Source organism: Drosophila teissieri, chromosome 2R (assembly GCF_016746235.2).
Source record: "Drosophila teissieri strain GT53w chromosome 2R, Prin_Dtei_1.1, whole genome shotgun sequence".
Lineage (NCBI taxonomy): Eukaryota > Metazoa > Arthropoda > Insecta > Diptera > Drosophilidae > Drosophila > Drosophila teissieri.
In genome coordinates this window covers 18,999,582-19,021,964 of record NC_053030.1, presented here as the reverse complement: position 1 = coordinate 19,021,964, position 22,383 = coordinate 18,999,582, and the positions used below count along the sequence as shown (strand labels likewise).

At 44.4% G+C, this 22,383-nt stretch overlaps 4 protein-coding genes across 6 annotated transcripts; 3 read left to right on the top strand and 1 right to left on the bottom strand.

Annotated features, from left to right (window-relative positions):
- The first annotated feature begins 428 nt into the window (after positions 1-428).
- LOC122612232 (endoplasmic reticulum metallopeptidase 1) lies at positions 429-4,079 on the top strand. The gene is made up of 7 exons (XM_043785695.1): positions 429-489; positions 1,135-1,820; positions 1,891-2,822; positions 2,887-3,071; positions 3,128-3,271; positions 3,340-3,542; positions 3,602-4,079. Exons 2-7 carry the CDS (start codon positions 1,135-1,137, stop codon positions 4,050-4,052), a joined length of 2,601 nt encoding a protein of 866 aa, XP_043641630.1. The 5' UTR covers positions 429-489; the 3' UTR covers positions 4,053-4,079.
- Positions 4,080-4,085: 6 nt separating this feature from the next.
- LOC122612233 (endoplasmic reticulum metallopeptidase 1) lies at positions 4,086-10,217 on the bottom strand. Of its 2 annotated transcripts, none has more exons than XM_043785696.1 (11): positions 9,975-10,217; positions 6,817-7,493; positions 6,646-6,730; positions 6,464-6,584; positions 6,235-6,389; positions 5,789-6,172; positions 5,546-5,726; positions 5,158-5,483; positions 4,887-5,098; positions 4,547-4,829; positions 4,086-4,493 (listed from the first exon to the last, which is right to left on the bottom strand). In XM_043785696.1, exons 2-11 carry the CDS (start codon positions 7,485-7,487, stop codon positions 4,326-4,328), a joined length of 2,586 nt encoding a protein of 861 aa, XP_043641631.1. In that variant the 5' UTR covers positions 7,488-7,493; positions 9,975-10,217; the 3' UTR covers positions 4,086-4,325. The 2 variants fall into 2 exon arrangements, with proteins under 2 accessions (XP_043641631.1, XP_043641632.1); XM_043785697.1 differs by lacking the exon at positions 9,975-10,217 and adding an exon at positions 9,812-9,938.
- A 2,480-nt stretch (positions 10,218-12,697) lies between these two features.
- On the top strand, positions 12,698-17,102 carry LOC122612951 (endoplasmic reticulum metallopeptidase 1). Its single transcript, XM_043786872.1, has 9 exons — positions 12,698-12,975; positions 13,963-14,630; positions 14,693-15,050; positions 15,112-15,676; positions 15,740-15,924; positions 15,987-16,130; positions 16,192-16,291; positions 16,352-16,746; positions 16,807-17,102. The coding sequence occupies exons 1-9, from the start codon at positions 12,970-12,972 to the stop codon at positions 16,972-16,974; spliced, it is 2,589 nt and encodes an 862-aa protein (XP_043642807.1). The 5' UTR covers positions 12,698-12,969; the 3' UTR covers positions 16,975-17,102.
- Positions 17,103-17,448: 346 nt separating this feature from the next.
- LOC122614214 (endoplasmic reticulum metallopeptidase 1) lies at positions 17,449-21,664 on the top strand. 2 transcript variants are annotated; one of them, XM_043788743.1, is made up of 11 exons: positions 17,449-17,493; positions 18,493-19,187; positions 19,283-19,367; positions 19,426-19,546; positions 19,600-19,754; positions 19,809-20,192; positions 20,259-20,554; positions 20,613-20,682; positions 20,751-20,897; positions 20,955-21,440; positions 21,503-21,664. In XM_043788743.1, the coding sequence occupies exons 1-11, from the start codon at positions 17,449-17,451 to the stop codon at positions 21,662-21,664; spliced, it is 2,646 nt and encodes an 881-aa protein (XP_043644678.1). The 2 variants fall into 2 exon arrangements, with proteins under 2 accessions (XP_043644678.1, XP_043644679.1); XM_043788744.1 differs by lacking the exon at positions 17,449-17,493 and adding an exon at positions 18,403-18,423.
- Positions 21,665-22,383: the final 719 nt, after the last annotated feature.

Below are 22,383 nucleotides of genomic sequence, written 5' to 3'. Positions count from 1 at the left end.
TTTGTGGGATATAAATTCCCACTTATACTTAATTTGTGTTCTTATCTAACTTACACGTTTAGAATTTATGTGATCCGATAAGCCGGTCGCATGTGCCAAATTAAAGGAACAACCAATCTAAATTATTTTATGTATGCTTTATGTAGATTTTTTAGATTTTGGACCCCACCGAATGATCCACGGCGAACGTGAGTCCTAATCGCGTTAACAACGGGGTCCATAAAGAAGTTATAAAGAGAAAATGCTTCTGGTATCGCCTATCGCTGGATGTAATCGTTTTATGCGCCGAAATCGACGATTATAATCATAATATTTAATTATTATCGCTGCCATAAGGTGGCGATAAGCAATCCACGGCGCCGAACCTCTGGGCCCTACTTAATTCTTGGGAACCCGAACTGAGCGTCTTAGTTGCCCAACGGCTGGGCTCTGGTACGGTTGTATTTCAAAGTTTGTGATTCCGGTCCGAGAGTCGCGTGCGATCCGAAGGTTAGTGGTATGCCTAACCATATTTTACCGGACTTGAGCTGATTACGATCGCAGAGTGTCCTCAAAGTGGTGGTGTTCCATTCGAATATAAGGCTTGCTGTCGAAAACGTGAAGTCATGTCTGCTGATAAGCTTACGAAGATCAAGGAATTCCCTACAAAGTGATATAATATTTCCCATAAAATGGGCCTTTTCTCCTGAGCTTCGAGTATCCATGGGCGATAAGAAAGTTTATATCGCCCATAAAATAGGACCTGGTCTTGTTATCGTTTGCTGTATTTAGAACAAGTTTTCGTGACATTTGAAATTTTGGAGACCATAAACTGAAGTGCTTTGTAGGGAGCTAATGGCTTTACGACCTTTCTACACTCTCCAATGGGAGCAATTTATGATATTTTGAAAACTTTTATGACTTCCATTCATTCGATCGAAAGACTTCGATTCGGCAACCACTCATATAGCATGAGATAATTATAAATTATTTGCGATCCTATATCGTAAGTGTGTGCTGCACGCGAATATCGTTTTCTGTAGTGCCCAAAAGTATGCAACGCTTTCTTATAACTCGAGTTAGATTTCCTTTGCCAAATTCTCAAGTTGAACGTCTATTTCTTGCGACCTATAACTTTCGGATTTCAACTTCCAGATGTCTTTCTCAATCCTCGACATCACAGAGGAGAAGGATGGCGGCAAGTCCAGGGATAAGAAGTGGCCCTGGTTTGGGGCACCCATTTACGCGGCCGCCGCCTTTGCTCTGTTCTATGCCGCCGTGCTGCCCAGTTTCTACAGCTACCCGCAGATGCTGTACCAGAGTGAGGAGGCACTGCATCCGGATGAGTTCATCGGCGAACGTGCGATGCGCCAGTTGGCCGAGTACTCGGCAATTGGCAACAAGATGAGCGGCTCCATCAACAACGAGGTGCACACGATCAATTTCCTGCTGCGAGAGATCCAGAAGATCAAGGACGAGGCGCGATTGGATCTCTATGACATTGAAGTGGACACGCAGTACTCTTCGGGTGGCTTCCATTTGTGGGGCATGACCATTTCCTACACCAATCTCTCCAATGTGATAGTAAAAATATCCCAGAAGAGCTCAGACAACGAGAACTATCTGCTGGTCAACTCGCACTACGATTCGGAGGTGCAAACACCCGCTGCTGGAGATGATGGCGTCATGGTGGTGGTCATGCTGGAAACCCTGCGCGTAATCTCGCGCTCCGAAAAAACCCTCACACATCCCGTAGTCTTCCTTTTCAATGGCGCCGAGGAGGCTTGTATGCTGGGCTCCCACGGATTTATCACACAGCACAAATGGTCCAAGAATTGCAAGTAAGTTTTCTATAACTTCTAAGAGTAAAGAGCGCTAATCACTCTACCATTTCCTCCCTACGAATGTCAGAGCTCTGGTGAACCTGGACTCGACTGGAGCTGGTGGCCGCGAGGTGCTCTTCCAAACGGGTCCCAATCACCCGTGGCTGGCGAAATACTACCAAGAAAGTGTACCGCATCCATATGCTCAGACCCTGGCCGAAGAGCTGTTCCAGCACAACTTCATTCCCTCGGACACCGATTTCCGCATCTTCCGCGATTACGGAGGCGTTCCCGGCCTGGACATGGCCAGTGTGATGAATGGCTATGTGTACCACACCGAGTTTGATAACTTCAAGAACGTGGAATACGGCACTTACCAGTCGACCGGCGAGAACGTATTGCCGCTGATTTGGGCACTGGCCAATGCTCCAGAGCTGGACAACACCACGGCGTATGAGAAGGGACACACCGTGTACTATGACTTCTTGGGCTGGTTCATGATGACCTATACGGAAACCGTGAGCATAGCCATCAATGTGGTGGTTTCTGTGGCGGCCTTCGTGTGCATCGGCACCTCGGTGTACATCATGACATTGGCCAACGGTGCAGATGCGCCGAAGGCGGTGGTCATGAGATTTGCCATCATCTTCCTGGTTCAAGCTGGAACTCTGTTCGTGGCCTGCGGCTTGACCCTTTTGGTGGCCGTGTTTATGCAAGGCGTGGGTCTAGCCGAATCCTGGTACTACGGAAAATGGATGGTGTTTGGCCTTTACTTCTGCACCTTGTTCTTCGCCTTTGGCATACTTCCGGCTACTTATATTGGATATACGAAGAGGAAAACGAACATGAAGTTGGATCAGACCATCGCCTGCTTCATGCACGCCCAGTGCATCCTGCTGGCACTGCTCTGCATCATAATGACCATCATGAGCATTCGCTCCAGCTACTTTTTCATGGTGGGCATCTTCTTCTACACGCTTTCCGTCCTGGTGCAAATAGTACTGAAGCTCACCCTGAAGAGTGAGTATTTAAACACATCTTTCTAAGTTTCCGGAATTTTAAAGGATTTCTCTTGCCGCTTTAGAGAGCTACTTCGTGACAGTTCACCTGCTGTTCCAGCTGCTGCCCTTCTTCTTCTACACCTACATCTGCTATGCCACTCTGGTCACCTTTGTTCCCATGGAGGGTCGCGATGGCCCCGAAAGTACTCCCGATGTAATGATATCACTCTTCATCATTGCAACCGCTATAAACTATGCTGGTTTTATTGTAAGTTGATTTAGTCAAACTCTTTGTTTCAAGATATACTAAGCATATCCTTGCAGATTCCCATCATGCACAAGTTCCGAAAGCCCAAGATTGTGTTCTCATCGTTTGGTGTGATCACAATTATTTTCATCATCTTGGCTTGCACATCCGCCGGTTTTCCATTTGCGAAGCAATTGGCGCCTCAGCGTTATTATGTGCTGGTAGGTTCAAAGATACACATTTCACATTCAGATACATTTATGTAACTTGTCCTTTATTTTTCCTTCAGCACACGCAACGCACGTTCCACAATTTGGATGGCAGTAGTAAGCTGGACTCGGGCTATTATATTCAGCCTGTGGATACACGACTCCATGAACTGGATGACACAACATTCAAGAACGCCGAGCCGGAGAGCTGGACGGCAGCAACCTGTGCCGCTGAGCCCTACTGTGGCCTTCCACTGTACAGTGGCCGCTGGATAGAATGGAAGTGAGTTGGTGATCTCAACCAGTCCTAAGTTGGTAGCTAAGCTTGTTCTTTTATCACAGAGACTCTGCCCGCTGGATCTACAGCTCGCCACCCGTGATCCCTTTGAACATAAACCTTACCCAGGTGTCGAAGAATTCCCTGGGAGGCAACAAGGTGCGATATGAGTACAATCTGAGGGCCAGCGATCGCGTTATGATGTACATAGATCCGCTCGAGAATGTCAAGGTGACCGACTGGTCCTTTGACCACACACCTTTGCTGGAGGAGCACATACCTCCATACCTGATCTATGCCATATACTCGCAAACCGAAGAGCCCCTCAACTTTTGGGTGGAACTGGAGCACGAGGAGAGCAACACAGATGGACCATACATGAAGCTGGTGGTATCCGAGCACTTCCAGTACCATCCCGAGCACTACACCGAGGACTACAAAGAGTTCCTCGCAACCTTCCCGGATTGGACGTATACCACCGATTGGTTCTCGGCCCTCGAGAGCTGGATTGTATAGGCGGCGATGAGAATATAGACTCCAAAGTTGGCGTATCTTAATAAATAATTTATAGTATATTTTAATAAAATTACAAAGTAGTAACTACAGTGTTCTAATCGTAAATACTAATACAATTTAGGACGTGCCATGCGTATCGACACTTTGTTCGTTGGATTAGGTTAAATGGTACACTACACATCATCATCAACAGTACCAGAATTAAGAGTAGCTGAGGTGTCATGGCAAAAATGGGATTGAGTTCGAGTTCGTGAAGGAACTGTGAGCCTGCACTTAAAGCTGCCAACTGTTGTAGGATCCTAGCCAGGAGCTGACATGCGCCCACGGCGGAAACGTGGCCAGGAACTCCCGGAAGTCCTCCGTAATGTACATGTCGTCGTGTATTCGATGGCCCATCAGAGCAATTTTGAAAGTGCCACCCGACCAATTTGGGTCATCGTGCTGGAAAGAAGCAATGAGTTAACTCTTCCACTGAAGCCTAATATTTGTATTACCTCGAATTCCAGTGTAAACTGCAGGGGTTTGGGATCTAGTGCATATGACCAGTACACGTAGTATGGAGGCGTTACATTCGCATCCAGCGGTTCTTTGATGAAGGACCAATCCACCAACTTGCTATCGTTTAGGGGTAGAATGAATATGCTGGTGTGATCTGGCCCTGAGATCTCCAGATCAAATTTGATATTTGTATCCGATTTGCTCGATTTATCCAAAATAGTCAGCGTGGGAATATACTCCCTGTTTGGCTCGGGACCAGGCACAAAATAACTATTGTCACTGAAAAGAATTAGAACAGTAAGTAAAGGTAAGTTATATGATGCTTACAGAACCTACACTGCATTTAACCAGCGTGAGCTGTAAATGGGGAATCCGCACATGAGCTCCGAATCACAATCGATGCGTTCCGACTTGGTAAAGTTGGTGTTTTCAAAGAGAATGTCATCCACGGTATGAGGACGTCGATCGACCGGAAGGACGAAGTATCCCGAGTCCCTATGACTAACTGTGCTTGCTGCATCGCCATTGTAGAAGGTTCTCGCTGTGTGCTGTAGAAAAATATCACATTTAGGAACTGGAATGTAACAATCCAAAGCAATAGACATACCACAGCGAAGAATCTTTGGGGAGCCGTCTTCTCGGCGTAGGGAAAGGCAATCGGTGTAGCGGCAAATATGATAAACACTATCGTGCAGATGCCAAACATTGAGATGATTGTCTTGGACTTGCGGAACAAACAGAACAAGGGCACCAGGAAGGGTGCAAAGAGCAGAACCATCAGTGCCGTAAAGAAGCCCATCAGAATCTCCGGATTGGTGTTACACTCGCGTCCCTGCATGGGCACAAAAACCACATAGAAGGCGTAGCAGCAGTACGTGTAGAACATGAAGGGCAGCACCTGGCAAATGCAGTGCGGTATGAGCCACAGGAAATCTAAAATATAATGCAGAAGTACTTTAGATAATACAAAACATATATAAGTTAGTGGGACTCACTTGTTTTGTGTGCCTTGGTGACCAAATTGAGCAGCACGGACAGAGTGTAGAAGCCGATGCAGAGCATGATGACAAAGGCGGAACGAATGCTATAGCTCACCATTATGGCGGTGATGATGGTCAGGATCAGGCAATGCGAATGCATCAATAGCTGAATGCCATAGCCCAGTGGTAAGCCATGCTAAACATAAGTAAGTAGAATCACAATCTTGATTAAGTTACATTAACACTAGTTCAACTCACCTCTTTGGTTCGACTAAAGTAAATAGCCGGCACAATGCCCATACCGAAGATCATGGGGCAGAAGTACAAGCCAAAGAGCATCCAGTTCTGCGAGAACCAGGACATCGGCAGATTCACCGCGTCCAGGAACAGGGCTATCGATATGACCAGACCAATGCCCAGAGCAACTCCAGCCACCTGGAGAGCGGCCAGAATGCCAAACTTGGCCCAGATCCGACGGCGGAACATGCCCGTGCTGCTGGACATCATCCAGATGTACAGAACGATGGTGACGCACACCAGGACACACACGGTGATGTTGATGATGATGCCCGTGGTCTCCGGATAATAGACAAAGAACCAGCCCATCATGTCGAAGAATATCATGTGTCCCTCGGCGTATTTCTAATTGAAGTAGATTCCTGTTTTAAAAGTATACTTTTTAATAGTAATATCTGAAAACCAACCGATGGATTCTCCAGTTCCTCAGCGTTGGCCAGTGCCTTGACCAGAGCCAAAATATTCTCCCCAGTCAGTTGGTAAGTTCGCCGCGGGATGAGATTAAAGCGATCATATTTGGTATGGTACACATAGCCATTCAAAGTCTGCGCCATATCGAGACCTGCCGACACCGAAAGACCAAAAGACCGAAAGTCTTAGTGATTAGGCACATTTTCGTACTTCACTTTATATTACCGGGTATATGGCCGTAGTCGCGGAACACGCGATAATCGGTCTCCGAGGGCACAAAGCCATTTTGGAACAATTCCTCTCCGATAGTGGAGGCAAACGGATGAACTATGTTCTTGCCGTAGTACTTAACGCAAATAAACAAGATTAACAACAATCCAACATGTAAGAACTAATGGAAGACCTACCTTCATCAGCCAGGGATGATCGGGTCCGGATTGAAATAGGATTTCTCGTCCTCCACTGCCAGCCGAGTCCAAATTGATGACCGCTCTAAAAAATGTAACAGTTTCTATAGTTAAAAAGGTGTACTATAATGCCTATAACATCCATCAATTTGGTAGACGGCCTCCACTTACTTTACATTTTGGGCCCAAGGATGTTGGGTGATGAACGCGTGGCTGCCCTGCAGTGGATTCTCCTCGGCTCCGTTGAAGAGGAACACAACCGAGTAGGTGAGCGGGGTCTCGTACTTGGTGATAACCCGTAGAACCTCCAGCATAATCACGCACATCATTCCCGCATCACCCGCACCCGAGCTACCCGGCACGGAATCGAAGTGGGAATTGATCAGAAGCGCCGCTTCACTGGTGGCATTCTTCGGCGAGAGCTTGACCACCACATTCTGGATGCTCTGGTACACATTGACCATGGACCAGAGCAGATAGTTACCGGAGGCCACTTGGACATCCTTCTCGATATCGTAGAGATCCGTGCGAGCATCGTCGATGATGTCACCTATCTCGCTGAGCAGAAACTGAACGGCCACCTGTTCGTTGGCCGCACTGCCCACGACCTTGGGCCCGATCTTGGAGAGCCTGAGGAGGGTGTTCTCCGCCCGCTCCCCGATGAACTGGCCCGGCTGCTGGCGCTCATCCGCGAGGGTCTTCAGCTGTGGCATGCGATGGAAACTGGGTATCACCACCAGGTAGAAGAGCAGAAACCAGCAGGACACGAACAGCGGTGCCCAGTACCAGCCGATCTTGCTGCGATTGTAGATGATCTTCATGTTTTCGTACTTTGATTTCATTGTGGCCTGCAAGGGGATAAAAATACATACAATAATGTTATTGCTCATCAAAACTAAATATTAAGAGTGTCGGAGTCAGTAACCTCCCCCCTGCTAATTAAGCTCAATTGTCGAATTCCAATTCCAATTGTGACGCATTCGGCTGATAAAGCCCTGCAGATATGTGTCACCACGGCTAATCGGTACCATTTCTCTGGCGATTGGACGATGGGGAAAGGGTTAAGTTAATGCAGCCACTTGAGCATCGATTAAGTAATTAGGGGAGTCGTGATAAGCCAGTGCGATCTACTTGAAGCTGTCGGCAGAAGGACGGATTCCATTGAAACCGATCAGGAAATATGTTGATAGCACATGGGCACAAACCTCGAAACATGAATGAGGTCCACATTATCGAATCGAGGCAGTGATTATTCAAAGCATCTGCCATAGATAATACTTATCGGCTCTTCGAAGTGTCAAGTGGGCAGGAAATGAAGTAGGCTACAGAATCTTAAGTGCTCCAAAGCTTTTGTAATTCATATTTAGGGAATATGTTGGCGTTGAGTGCATACTCTTACTTTCAATGTTTTCCACTGCGCGTAGATACAATCCGCACCAAATTTCCAAGCGGAAAACATGTGTTCACCATTTGGCTCACAAAACAAAAAATGAAATAAAAGATCGCTGTTTAACTGAAAAGTAACGACAGGCGCAAATTAGCCAACGACATTGAAATGATGCAGCTTTAACCAAATAAACAATGAGTCCATATTTATATTCGGCATTTGGGAATCTAACAATTTCGTGCGAATAAAACATAGGCATTGTGAACACATCAACATTGAATGAGACACATTTTGATTTTGTAATTTTTCGGAGGGTATTTCATGCTTATTTATAGCCAACTGGGCTATACTACATACATATATTATGGTTTAATGTTCACACATGTGATGCGGCTGAGTTTCTGTGTGGGAAATATTTAATAACAAATTTTTGTTTGTTTGCCAGTGGCGCTGTGAAAATACACTATTCCCGTTTCGGATGTGAGTAAATCAAAAGTGATTTTATAAATCATCATCGAATCCTGAATCTAAGCAATACACTATTATATTAATTAAGTCTTTAAAAATTTGTAAATTATTTATAAATTATAAATTTATTTCCGAAGTATATTCAGCAACCTTTCTCTTGTTTTACTGTAGGCTTAAGCTTTTTTAAGTGTAGGCAGTCCACAGAATATTACAAATGTGCGATCATCTTCTGAAATGGCCCACTAAACATTTCAAGCATCGCATTTTCCGAGATGAATGTCCACCAAAATAAAAACTGACGACGAGTGTGTCCTAAAAACGAATAGGACCACTGGGGGAGGGGGGGAGGTGGTAGAAAAACTACTGGCTACTGAGGCAATTAAGCGAAATGTTTTTATTTTCTCGATTTGCCGCAACTGAATGCAAAAATGCCATTGGGATTACAGTGCAACATCGACATCGCGACCCATTTTCCACTGACTTCTAGGTGACCTGCGCCGGCGGCAAGAAGAAGAGCGCGATTAAAAGTGAGGCAAGTAGAGAAAAACGAATGGGATGTGCAAAAGTAATCTCCTCGTACTTCACCCCATTCGAAACGCTTATCGATTGAGCTAATCACTTTCCACCACAACAACAACAAACAAACAGAGGAAACTCTCTGTGCGGCAGCCACACCTACTTAATAACCAAAAAAAATGTGGGGGGAGTTGGAATGTGGTACTATTTAAAGACAATTTGAAGGGGGGGCATTGAAGGAAGTGGAGAATCCAAAACAAAACTTGTGTTGCAGAGGCGTCGGCGCAATCAACTGTGACAACAACAGCGGGCACGAAAAGCCGGCTAAGGCAACAAACAAACCAAAGGTCTGCGGACTATTGGATACCTTGTTAATGCCTACAGAACATTTACAAAGTTCACTATACATATAGTTACTAATCGTGATTTCAGATTAAAGATTGAAAGAATAAGGTTTAACTGTTAGTGATAAAATGATCTTATGAGTGTCGAAACAACTTTTTCTTTCAATCGCATACATCCCCACTCACAATGCAATTCCACAGTATAGAAACCACATCAACTTGCGACAAGAACCGCATTTGTTTGGACTCAACGCAGGCAGACGCATTGGAAAAATAAAAGAAGTTGGGACGAAAAACAATCAGCAGTGCAACAGGCACAGACACAGATACGGATACAAATGCGGATACAGATACAGATGCAGACGCAGACGCAGATGCAGATGCAGACGGCATTCAAACATAAGCACACATAGAACACACGCGACACGCTGCAAGGGCTTGAGTCAATAACCTGCTGAAGAAAGGAAGTTGCGGCTGCACTTGCGGTTGTTTGTTGAAAGAAAGGCCCCCGAAGAAGAAGCAGAAGAAGAGGCAGAAGAAGGGGTAGAAGAAGAAGAGCGGTAGAATTCTGGTCTCCTTCGCTGCAAAGAAGCCTGGCAACTGTTGTTTGCTACCTTTTGGCCCGCTGCAAGAATCTCCTCTTCCGTCTGGCCGAAGACGATCACCTGCACTGTCGTAGAATCGCCGGCACAATTAGTTGGCACTCGCGTTGTCTTATTAGCACATGAGACCGAAAATAAACTGAAACTAGTGGGCGCGATGAGTCGAATGCGAGTCCAATTGGAAAAGCGCTCGCTTCTCTGGCCGTTCGTGGATCAGCTGATTGGACTGTCCCCTTCGACGGTTGGCGTTCGTCTGCGGCTGCGGCTGCTGCTGCGACTGCTGCGACTGCGGCTGCTGCACTGCGCTGCTCACTTGGCGGCAGAGGGGCCAGAGAGCTTCTCTCTTGCTGCGGCAGGAGATTGGGATTGGAATGGGGATTGGGGTCACCAGCTGGACGCTACTCTCTTTCTTTTCCGTTCGCTCGCACTCGCGTATGTCGCCTGATGTTTGATGTTTAATGTTTGATCTTAAAACTATCCAACTTCCCACTAACGGAATCGAAATCCGTGGTGGGCGTTCTTCCGCAGTTTTACTTTCTTTAATGAAAAATTGCTCCTTCCTGCTCCTTATCACTGTTACTCCCTCTTCAAACACTTGTTTCAATCTTTTGCAATATTATCGGAATATCCTGCTAGAGTCCAATAGTCCTTTCTCTCGCTTTTTTTTCACTCACTTGTAACTTCCGTTGCTTGTGGCCTACTTACAGATTACTGATTAGTTATGTGTACGGAATCCTCTGGTAACCGTACTGCCGCAATGGAACCACTTGCCGAACGGAGGCAAACTAAAACGCCGGACAATGCCACCGGCAATTTTATACGTGTGGGATTTGTTTGCGGATTTTGGGGCTTATCACAAGTATCGAGTTATCAGTGGCGGACACCTAATCACTTAATTTGACAGGTACAACTGCCCACAAGGAGGGGGGGGTAAGAGGTGGGGAGGACCATCGCCTGTTTCATCCGCATACGCATAGCGATTACATTCGTAATTGCCTGCAATCGAGATTAAGTGCAGGCGATTAGTGGGTATTAGTAGCAGCTCACTGTGATTTCACGGATTCCATTCCTCGAACCCAATTTGCAGTTGCGAAAAGTGACAGTACAGTGGAGATAAGGATTTGCCAGACAAACGACACTTGAGACGAATTCCCCCTTAGTCGACAGAAAAAATCGCTTGCTTTCGTTGCCAAATTTGTTTATATTTGCCCCACGGATACGAATCGCTGCTTTGTAATCTAAGGCAATTTGAAATTACACAAAAAAAACAAATCCAGCGATATGAATAAATGGAAATTTTGTTGATAGCCATAAGGCTGCAGCACACTAATATTAGTTAAGAATTATTGAGTTTCGTGGAAACGTGTTTTACGAAAACATAAGCAATCTAAGCAGTTGGGAAATACGCATTATAATTAAGTTGAATTTCCAAAAGATAACAGAATACGTGCTGGGAGTTAAGTGATGGGATCAGTTTTTAAGGTAATATTATTTGTATCATTATAGTTTCTATTTACTGTAATGTTTTATTATCTTAGCCATGAGAAATTACACGCGAACAACTTCTGAACTTATTTTTGGTTTGATAAGGGACATAACAACAAGTGGAATTGTTATTAGCTTTATTGAACCGTTTTTATTACTTTGTCAGCGAATAATTGGGGTGTTTACAAGTTAATTGCCACTATCATATTGTACCTGGAAACCAACAGTAATGGAATTTAAAGCTATTTTCCCGCTTGTTTTTAGATATATGGTAGCTTTAAAAACAAAATGGCTTGGGCTTGGGCGAAAATGTAATAACATTACCACGACTTTCTCGTCCGACGTAAAATAATCATATGTTAATTACACATTTCAAAATGCTAGCGTAGGGAAACCTCCACAATTTCTTCGTGGAATTCGTGGGTGTTTAGATACATTGAAAACTGGAGATACAGATAGGTAGATATGTAGATAGGTAGCTCAATACTTCGTGCAGTCGAGCGAGAAAACGGTTGACATAATTTGATAGCCCAACGCCAGTTTCCCAGCTATCGAATCCACTCGGGCGGAACAAGCTGCAACGACAATTCAATACAATAGACAGGTGAGTCTGGAATACATGCGAAAGCAATTCAAATACGTAAACAATCTGTTAATCAAGCGAAATCAGCGGAACCCAAAACCCTGAAGAGGATCTGCTGCTGCTGTCATGTGGGGAAAAGCGAGACAGAATCTACAGCATACAAAGGTGGAATGACACATAAACGAAAATGGAATGAAATCAGCGACAATCGTACAACTGCCGGGCACAAATTAATTAGTAAACTCTCGTACACAAAAAAAAGGCGCAACAAGTGGGGCTGGAATTCGGATTGCCAATGGGTAACTGGGTATCTGGGTGTACCCGGGAGCTGCCATCTAATGCCAGTCAGTCGGAGGTACCGCCAGCGCAGAGTCACATCTCGGGATTACGGAAGCATTACGATATATACTCCCTGCCATTAGGTTTCGCTATCCTAAAGTTTATGGACATCGTTTAAGTTCTAATTCGCAAGTGCCGCCGAAGCCGTGTATCTTAAGAATTGGTATCTGCACCCTTTACGATACAACTGGACAAGCTCTATTCGCCATAAAGATAAAAATCGGTTAGCACATTGCTGCTGCCCCCATGTAGCTCAGTGAAATCTAATAAAAACAAAAAAAAACCCGCCCATTTTCGCCAGAACAACTACTTGTTTATCGTGCAGCTACTCCGATATCAAAGAATCACCATTACCACCGATATTTTTCCATCGTTGGCGAATTCCCCAGACCTTCAATGCCGCTGGTTCTCATATATCTTTAGGCGAACGCAGCGACTGGCACCTCAATTGGCACTCGAAGGTTGAGGTCCCCGGTTGCGGGAGCACCAAAGGATTAGAAAAGCGGTGTTTAAGTTCTCTGGATATAACAACAATCCTTTCGCAGGATATAACAACTGTGATACTCGAAATACCAGTGCTGAAAGAAAACCTGTGACAAAATGAGTGTACGTATTGCAAGTGAATATAGTGAAAAATGTAGTTAGAAATGAAGGATGCAATGAAGGATGCAATGAAAGGATGCTAATAATAAACCAAGAAACAAAATTAAAAAAATAACTTTATAATGTTTATGACGCCAGTTTAATCGAAACCATTTAAAAAAAGTGAATTTAAGCAACTGCACTCAAGGAATTTAAATTAATTAATGCAGATAGACTCTGCGGATTTGTGAAGTGCACTAAAAACTAAAACATTTTTAAACGCCAGGACACCAATCAATGTACAAAGTATAGTCAAGAAATGAGAAAAAAAGTTTAAAATAAAAAGCAATAAAGATTGGAGAACGATTAAAACATGACCAACTTCAAAGAGGCCGCAGCATAGCGAAAAATGCGAGTTCCTTACCATGTCAGAGCGATAAAAGCAGCTGTTACCTATTTATTGGGACATTATCGCTTTATGACAGCGACTTCGGCGGCTTTATGGTCCTCCACAATCTTCCCAATCTCCAAGTGACCACACGCCCGTGAATCATGAATTTAACACGCGACGCAAGCACGATTTCTCCAACTCGAGCAATGTTTACTGAGGAAATCAAAAGAGAAAATTAAGAAATCATGCCCGTGAAAAGAGCCTTATCGATTAAGACGGATTGCGAGGCAGTAAAAGTTTATATTCCGGCTGATATCCTCGGCAATTCTCCGCCAATTTTGGCAGTTTGGAGGCGTCAGTAATGCCACTCGATTCGGCTTGCATAGAAGTCTGCGGATTGTTCCAGATCGAAAGTTTGTGCCCAAAAAAGCTACAAGTTAGCCGGGAATTTTTGGATTCGGTTAGACAGGCAGCTGCCAGACCAAGATTAGATATTGCTTGGCCATAAAGCTTAGCTATTATTGGGAAATCTTAAAACTTATCCACTTGAACTTGAAATCGCACCTGTATAGTATTGTTAAAAATTGCTAGTACACCAATTGATTCTCTTTTACTTCCAGTTCAACTCCAAGTATCACATCGATGTGGACTTCGAGGTGCCCAAGAAGCTGCAATGGTACTACGCGCCCGCCTTCTTCGGATTTTGGCTGGTGCTCTACCTCTCGCTGGTCAACACCCAGATGAACCACATGCCACGCCCATTGACCCGCAGCGATGAGGCCAGTCACCCCAACTCCTTCATTGCCCAGCGGGCCGAGGACACACTGATTGAGCTGACCCGGATCGGACCACGAGTGGTGGGCAGCATGGCCAACGAGGAGATGGCCGTGGAGTTTCTGCGCGCCGAGGTGGCCAAAGTGGAGGCCGAGATGAGCGAACTGCTCGAGATCGAAGTGGACGTGCAGCAGGCCAGTGGAGCTTACATGCACTGGGAGATGGTCAACATGTATCAGGGCATCCAGAATGTGGTGGTGAAGCTGTCGGAGAAGAACTCGACCAACGAGAACTACCTGCTGATCAATAGTCACTACGATTCGGTGCCCGGCAGTCCGGGAGCTGGCGATGATGGTTCCATGGTCGTGACTATGCTGGAGGTGATGCGTGTGATAGCCAAGTCTGGTGATTCACTGGCCCATCCCATTGTCTTTCTGTTCAACGGAGCTGAGGAGAATCCCCTGCAGGCATCGCACGCCTTCATCACCCAACACAAGTGGGCCAAGAACTGCAAGTGAGTGGGATCTTGAGCCTATAGTTTGATATATATCTTTAATTGATTGCTACCCTACATAGAGCTCTCATCAACTTGGACTCAGCCGGATCCGGTGGCCGGGAGATTCTGTTCCAGTCGGGCCCGAATCATCCCTGGCTGATGAACTACTACCGGAATGTCCCCCATCCCTTCGCCAACACCCTGGCCGAGGAGCTCTTCCAAGCTGGCTATATACCCTCGGACACGGACTTTCGCATCTTTCGCGACTTTGGAGGTGTTCCCGGCCTGGACATGGCGTACATCTTCAATGGCTACGTGTACCACACCAAGTACGACAGGATCAACGCATTTCCACGCGCCTCCTTCCAGCACACTGGCGATAATGTTTTGTCATTGGCCAGAGCTTTGGCCAATGCTCCGGAGTTGGATGATACAGCCGTAAGTCTGGAGGAGATGCACAAGTATCAGGCGGGTGAATCTAATCACAATCCCATTGCAGGCGCACTCCGAGGGACACAATATATTCTACGACTTCCTCGGCTGGTTCATGATCTTCTACACGGAGACGACGAGCATCATTGTCAATGTGGTGGTCACATTGCTGGCCCTCCTGGGTGTCGGCATATCCATCTACTATATGTGTCTTCGCTCCGGCTGCAGCTGGAAGGGTGTCCTCCTCCGGTTCTCCATCACCATTGCCATTCAGTTTGTCTCCCTGCTGTTGGCCATTGGCCTGGCATTGCTGGTGGCTCTCTTCATGGATGGTGTTGATCGTTCGTTGTCCTGGTTCACCTCATCATGGACTATCTTTGGCCTGTACTTGGCACCCATCGTATTCGGACTGAGCATCCTGCCCGCTCTGTATCTGGAGAAGACCAAGAGGGATCCCTTGGGCCTGGGCTTCCGCATCCAGCTGTTCATGCACTCGCACTGCATCTGCCTTATTCTGATCATGCTCACCCTGACTGGCCTCAGTATCCGATCGGCCTATCTGATAATGCTGTGCATTCTATTCGACATCGTGGCGCTAATTGTCAACTTGGTTACAAAGTGGCACCGCAAGGGTAAGCCATAGTTACTGTCAAAGATCTGATCAAGATACTTAATCAATCTATTCATCTGCATAGCCTATTTGTTTGCCATTGCCGTGACAGTTTGCCAGATCCTGCCCTTCGTCTTCTTCACATATCTGTGCACCGTGGCTCTGGTGACCCTCATGCCCATGCAAGGACGTTCGGGTTCATCGACCAATCCGGACATGGTTATAGCAGCTCTGGTCTGGGTATTTTCGCTCATGTTTGCCGGCTTCATTGTAAGTTAATTAGCAATTGTACTAATTATTTTACCAAAAATCTATTATTTAATGATGAACAGGCCCCACTTATCATGTTCTTCCGCAAGACGAGAACGATAGTCCTGTGCTTCCTGGGCATCACCATTCTGTTCATCATTATTGCTGTCACCAACGCAGGATTCCCCTACAAGGAAAAGACTTCTCCACAGCGTTACTCCCTGATTGTAAGTTTCACTTCCTTTAATTGATTATTAATAAGTAATTGTTTAAATATGGCTTTTGCAGCATGCCCATCGTCGTTTGCACAATGCGGATGGAAGTACGCGCATAGATGAGTCTGGATTGTATGTTTATCCGCAGGACCGTCGTTTTGAGATTGCACGAGGTAAGCCTGCAATAAAGTTAGAATTCGACTTTAAATAAACAAATAAAATTGCATTTTTAGATGACATTGCTGCCATTGGAGAGGCGCACAAAGTGAGCGACTTTTGCGATGAGGAAATGTTCTGCGGCATGCCCCTTTACAATCACCGCTGGAACAAAGCCCGCCAGTACAGCATGTGGATCGAAACGTCGGAGGCGCCGGAGATACCCAGCGACTACCCATTGCTGGTGCTGCAGGACTCTAGCGAACTGGAGACGCCCACGCAGAGGAGATTCAACTTCACGGTGGCAGGACCCTCGCACATGGGCATATTCATCAATGTGAAAAACGATGCCAGGATACTGAACTGGTCCTTCAACGACACACTCATACGGGAGCAGGCGGAACCGCCGTACATGGTGTACTTCTCCTACGGACTGGACGACAGTCCTCTGGAGTTCACCATCGATGTGGAGGTGAGCGTGCTAACTACTAGTAATTATCTGCGTAACAGCAAGTTAATTGATTATTTACAGAAGACGACCTCAACGTTTGACACGCCGACCCTAGAGATTGGCATTGGGGGTCACTGGGTGACCCAGGACATCACTGCCATCGAAAAGCTGAGCAGCTACATCCAACGATTTCCAGCGTATGCCTACATTCAGGGTTGGGTTGGCACCTACGAGACCTGGTACTTCTAGGCCAGTACGAACATGATATTGTCACTGATTTGCTAATTGTAGTCATTAAGCGTTAACCATTAACTGTATAGAATCTGATATAACATTACATACTTTATTAAACTACATTACGAATACTATAATTACAATCGAAAGTCTTATCAGTGCTCCAAAAGTTTGCTTGGCACAAATAAAACAAGGCACCATAAACATAATATGTATATGTTTAGAGAACTTTTTTCCTAAGACAACCAAATATTTGGGGACTATTCATTACGTATATTCGCTCTCTGCCAGAAACAGAGGCCGCTACCTGTTGTTGTTTTTGAAACGGAGAACTGAGTGGATTTTTTGAATATTTGCACGCATAATAAGAGATTTTGGCAAAGAGATCACTTTAGTGCGAAAATACGGATTTTTAATCGAAATAATCAGAGCAAAATGATGCGTCTAAAGGAAATAGCTTCTCAGTTGAATTGTTTACCCACAGAAGGGATGTGGCAAGCTGTGCGTTCCCGCTTCGATACTTGTAAAAACAAGGTGTTTATATGGTGTATATACTTAAATTGTTGTCTGCTGTCCACGCCTAACATTTATTCATATTTGATTTATTTCAATTTAAAGCCCTAAAGAGTCAAAAATAGGTACGTTCCTTGTACTTGGAAACAGGCAGGGCCAGCTATTACCAATTAACAGCTATTGGGTTGTGGTGGGTCTAGTTTGGGTCTTATCGCGGCGCATGAACTCAATAATCGTTTACAATCTTAATAGACTTTTATAGGTTCTATGCATATTCAAAATCATCCCATAGCAATTAAATCAGAATATTAGACTGCAATAAAGATAAAACACTAGGAAAAAAGCCAGATAGATTATGGGTACAATCAGTAAAACCCCCGAATATTAAAAAAAAAGCAAATACACTTGCTTGATATTGAGAATTGTTATCACTGACTAATTGAAACATAAATCTATTTCCCAGTATCGAGGGCCGTTTTAAATGTTGGCCAAAAGTGACAATCTGAACAAGTTCCTTTTAAATTCACAGAATCATTTTGGAATAATAACAGATTTAATTTGTTAAAAAGGGAAAAAAAGGTAAAAGTGTGAAGTGATGTTTTTATATATAAATTTCATTTAATTTTGCCCCAGAGAGAACATTTAACACATCTTAGCATATCAATATCAATATCAATATCCATATCCAATTCTTTCATTATTGGCCAACCTCGTTAGAATCTATCTTTATGAACTTTAACAGTGTATAAGTAATCATAATTTGCCTAAACATGAACATTGCTCGAATGATAATAAATTCATTTTTATTTTTACGACTTTTCACTGATATCCAATGATTTCTGCGGTATAAATGAACTTGAGTGCAGAGCAAGTCAGTCAGTTTGATTTTAAGGAGAGCAGTAACTTGAGCTCTTTAAGTTGATTAACAAAATGGGTGACAAAGATAAACTGGTAATGAGGAGTTAAAACCAAGGCTATATGCCACATTATCCTAAATAAATGTACCTTTTTGTCCTTCAGATTTCTGATGAGCCTATCGAAGATGGCGTTCGATCGGCTTCCTCCAAGAAAATCAGAAACGAGGAGCAAAACCTGAGAGGTCCCTGGTATTTGGAAGGTGGTTTCCTACTCTTCTGGGCACTCCTGTTCGCGGCTGTGGTATTACCACTCTTCTATAGCATTCCCAGAGGTTTGACCATCGAGGATGCCAACAAGGGCGTCTTCATCGCCGAGCGGGCCCAAAACAATCTTTACAAACTTGCGGAGATCGGCACTAAAGTGGTTGGCAGTGATAACAATGAGAATAAAACGGTCGACTACCTGTTGGGCCTAGTGTCGGAGATACAGGAGAATTGCCTGGACGACTACTTCGACGTCGAAGTCGATTTGCAAGTGGTCTCGGGACAATATATTCATTGGACCATGGTCAATAGGTATCAGGGAGTGCAGAACATTGTCATCAAACTGAGTCCCAAGAATACGACGAGCACCACTTACCTGTTAGTCAACAGTCACTTCGATTCCAAGCCGACGAGTCCATCTGCCGGCGATGCTGGCCAGATGATTGTCGCCATGCTGGAGGTCTTCCAAGTGATGTGCACCACCAAGCAAACCATGAGGCATCCAGTCGTCTTCCTGCTGAACGGAGCCGAGGAAAATCCCCTGCAAGCTTCGCATGGCTTCATTACCCAACACAAATGGGCTCCATACTGCAAGTAAGTTCTTAGCATATCTATAACTTACATATCCCTATATTTTATTAATAACTGAATAATGTATCTGATCAATAACTAAACAATGCCATTTCCAGGGTGGTTCTCAATTTGGATGCAGCTGGCAATGGCGGCAAAGATATAGTGTTCCAAACTGGACCTAATAGTCCCTGGCTCGTCGAGGTAACTTTCACTTACCAATCTTTCCGAATTCACTCACTAACGTATGCACTTTTTATAGACATACAAAAGTAGTGCAAAACACTACCTGGCTACCACAATGGCTGAGGAAATCTTCCAAACAGGCATCCTGCCCTCCGATACTGACTTTGGCATCTTTGTAACTTATGGAAATCTTATTGGTAAGCATTTGCATTTATTTAAATATAATATTAATATACCATTTATATTGAAGGTTTGGACACGGCCAAGTTCATCAACGGTTTCGCCTATCATACCAAGTACGATCAATTCTCCAACATTCCCAGAGGTTCCATTCAGAACACTGGCGATAATCTGCTTGGTCTGGTGCGATCCATTACCAATTCCACGGAACTGGATAACACAGCGGTAAGATGCGTTAAATCTCACTGAGTTATGGTATTAAATCAATATATATTTTAGGCTTATGAGACAGGACATGCCATCTTTTTCGATGTCCTGGGACTGTACTTCATTAACTACACGGAGAGTAATGGCGTGATTCTAAATTATGCCGTGGCCGGAGTGGCACTTGTCCTGATTTTCCTATCCATTTGGCGCACTGCCAGCATTTCCGATGTATCCCTTGGATACGTTCTCTGCTGGTTCATCTTGATCCTTGTACTGCAGATCATTGCTTTCGTACTGGGTATCGTCGTGCCCATTGTGGTAGCCTATGTGTTCGATAAGTACGGACTATCCCTCACTTACTTCAGCACTCCGGCTCTATTAGTCGGCCTCTACATCTGCCCGAGTCTCTTGGGACTGAGCCTGCCATCGTACATCTACCTGAAGTTGCAGAAAAATGTAAGTAATAATGACGTTTAGTTGTATGAAATGTGTAATATACGAACTATGTTGTTATCCTTGCAGCATAAGGTTGCCTTTGCCCAGCAACTGCAACTGGTTCTCCATGGACACGGCACAGTGCTGGCTCTTCTGGGCATTGGATTGACCGTCTATGGTCTGCGTAGCGCCTATGTGTCCACCTGGACACTCATCTTCTACGTCATTCCCTTGGCCATCAATCTGCTGACCACTCTGCACGATCGCGGCTTCTCCTGGACTGGTGTGCTCAAGATATTCCAAATCCTTCCGTTCCTGTACAACAGCTATTTGATTTACTGTTTCATCGTGACTCTGATACCCATGATGGGTCGTTTCGGCAGGTGAGTTAATAGAGCATTAGCATAGAGACTGTAGTTAATAAATGTTCTAATTTTTCAGAGGAACCAACCCGGATTTGATTATATCGGCTTTGTGTGCTTTGGGAACCGTTTTGGCATTGGGCTTCGTGGTAAGATAAATAAGCTGAAATACCTGTTTCAAATACCTGTATTTATTTGGTGTCTTTGGTCATTTTAGATACCCCTGATTAACATGTTCCGACGTCCCAGCATGATCCTGTTCGCCTTGTTGGCCATCAGCGCTGTGACCATGTACACGGCTTCCTCCACCCAGATTGGATTCCCCTACCGACCAAGGACCAACGTTCAGCGACTGCCCTACCTGGTTGGTTAACTTAATTTCCTTTTAAGGATCGAAATTTACGTTCTTATTGTTTTGCAGCACGTGCGAAGAATCTTCTACGAGTACGATGGCACGGTTGCGAAGGATGACTCCGGCTATCTGTTCAACTTCCAGGATCGTCGGGGAGCAGCTCCCCTAAGCCTCTCCACGATGAACATGACTGGATTGGTCAGCATTGCTACGGACTGCACTACGGTGATGATGTGCGGATTCCCTCTATATGATCAGCGATGGGTGAAGAATCGTCTGCAGATTATGTGGCTACCACGAGAAGAAACCATTGTTCCGCCCTCTGAGCCGAAACTTGAGCTTTTGGCCAAAACGGAAGTGGGAAACAATACTGTGCGCTTGGATTTCCGGGCAAACACCACGGATCATGCCAGTGTTTTCATCCAGCCCTATGAAGATGTTTCCATTGTAAACTGGACCCTACCTTTGAGTTACATTGGCCAGCAGACGGCCTCTCATCTGTATTTCTCATATGGCAAGGACAACTCGCCATTGACTTTCTCTGTTGACTTTTATGTGAGTACCAGGCGAATCCACATCTTTAGTACTTCAAGATAATCTTTACCTTTTTTTTCTAGAAACCCGATGGTGACTTCTTAGTACCTTTGGGCCAGTTCGGATTGTCCAACCATTGGATTGGAAACATAGGCGATGCCATAAGTCAAGCTTTTGGCAAGCAGGTTCCTTCATTTGCTGCCTCAGTTGACTGGCCAGCGTTATACCAGCGGTACATTTTCTAAGGACTTCGATCTCGATCTCGATTCCGATAATAATCATAATAAACACCGAACAATAAAATGAACTGCTAAGCATTGAATTATAAATATATGTATCTTTTAAACTAATCTAAGGGTGGTCCACATTTGAAGTTCATATTTAAGATCATTTTCAATATATCAATATTATTAGCTGAAGACACACAATATATTGTTAAATTATTGGTATCCTGAAAAGTAGTATTCCATTAATCAGTATAAGAGGTATGAATCAGTTGGGACTTTCTTATATGTGTGTTTTCATTTACTTTTTCCTATATAAACATAAACTGATATGTGAATAGCATGTACTCATATAATGCAAATTTTATGGTCCAAATATATAGAATAAAGATTATGTATTTTATAACCCAACGCGTGTTCCATATAAACATTTATGAACCCATAACTTAAGTGTTGATAATTGATTTAACAATCGAATAGGTGACTCGATTTCTTTTGGTAACAACTCAAGGTGCGTTGCCCTGGGCCTGAGTACGAACCATATCTAATCATCTAATCACTTGGATCTGCGTGAGAAATCGAATTCGCCTATTTTACCAGATAGTCATATCTTTTAATGGTTATTGCACATATTAAAATCCGTAGATTATTTAAGAGCAGTTTCAATTATCATAAAGGAGGGTGGCTTGAAAAATTTGTTTAAATATGTAATATTAGAATTTAGTTATAAAATAATTTTA

Coding starts and splice junctions, on each gene's coding strand:
- LOC122612951 (XM_043786872.1), top strand. Junction 15,051..15,111: donor CGGAGTTGGATGATACAGCC/GTAAGTCTGGAG, acceptor ATCCCATTGCAG/GCGCACTCCGAGGGACACAA. Junction 15,677..15,739: donor TACAAAGTGGCACCGCAAGG/GTAAGCCATAGT, acceptor TCATCTGCATAG/CCTATTTGTTTGCCATTGCC.
- LOC122612232 (XM_043785695.1), top strand. CDS start 1,135: ATGTCTTTCTCAATCCTCGACATCACAGAGGAGAAGGATGGCGGCAAG. Junction 3,272..3,339: donor CTCAGCGTTATTATGTGCTG/GTAGGTTCAAAG, acceptor TTTTTCCTTCAG/CACACGCAACGCACGTTCCA. Junction 3,543..3,601: donor GGCCGCTGGATAGAATGGAA/GTGAGTTGGTGA, acceptor CTTTTATCACAG/AGACTCTGCCCGCTGGATCT.
- LOC122614214 (XM_043788743.1), top strand. CDS start 17,449: ATGTGGCAAGCTGTGCGTTCCCGCTTCGATACTTGTAAAAACAAG. Junction 17,494..18,492: donor TCGATACTTGTAAAAACAAG/GTGTTTATATGG, acceptor TTTGTCCTTCAG/ATTTCTGATGAGCCTATCGA. Junction 19,188..19,282: donor AAATGGGCTCCATACTGCAA/GTAAGTTCTTAG, acceptor TGCCATTTCCAG/GGTGGTTCTCAATTTGGATG.
- LOC122612233 (XM_043785696.1), bottom strand. CDS start 7,487: ATGAAATCAAAGTACGAAAACATGAAGATCATCTACAATCGCAGCAAG. Junction 6,173..6,234: donor AGGAACTGGAGAATCCATCG/GTTGGTTTTCAG, acceptor TACTTCAATTAG/AAATACGCCGAGGGACACAT. Junction 5,484..5,545: donor CACCAAGGCACACAAAACAA/GTGAGTCCCACT, acceptor ATTATATTTTAG/ATTTCCTGTGGCTCATACCG.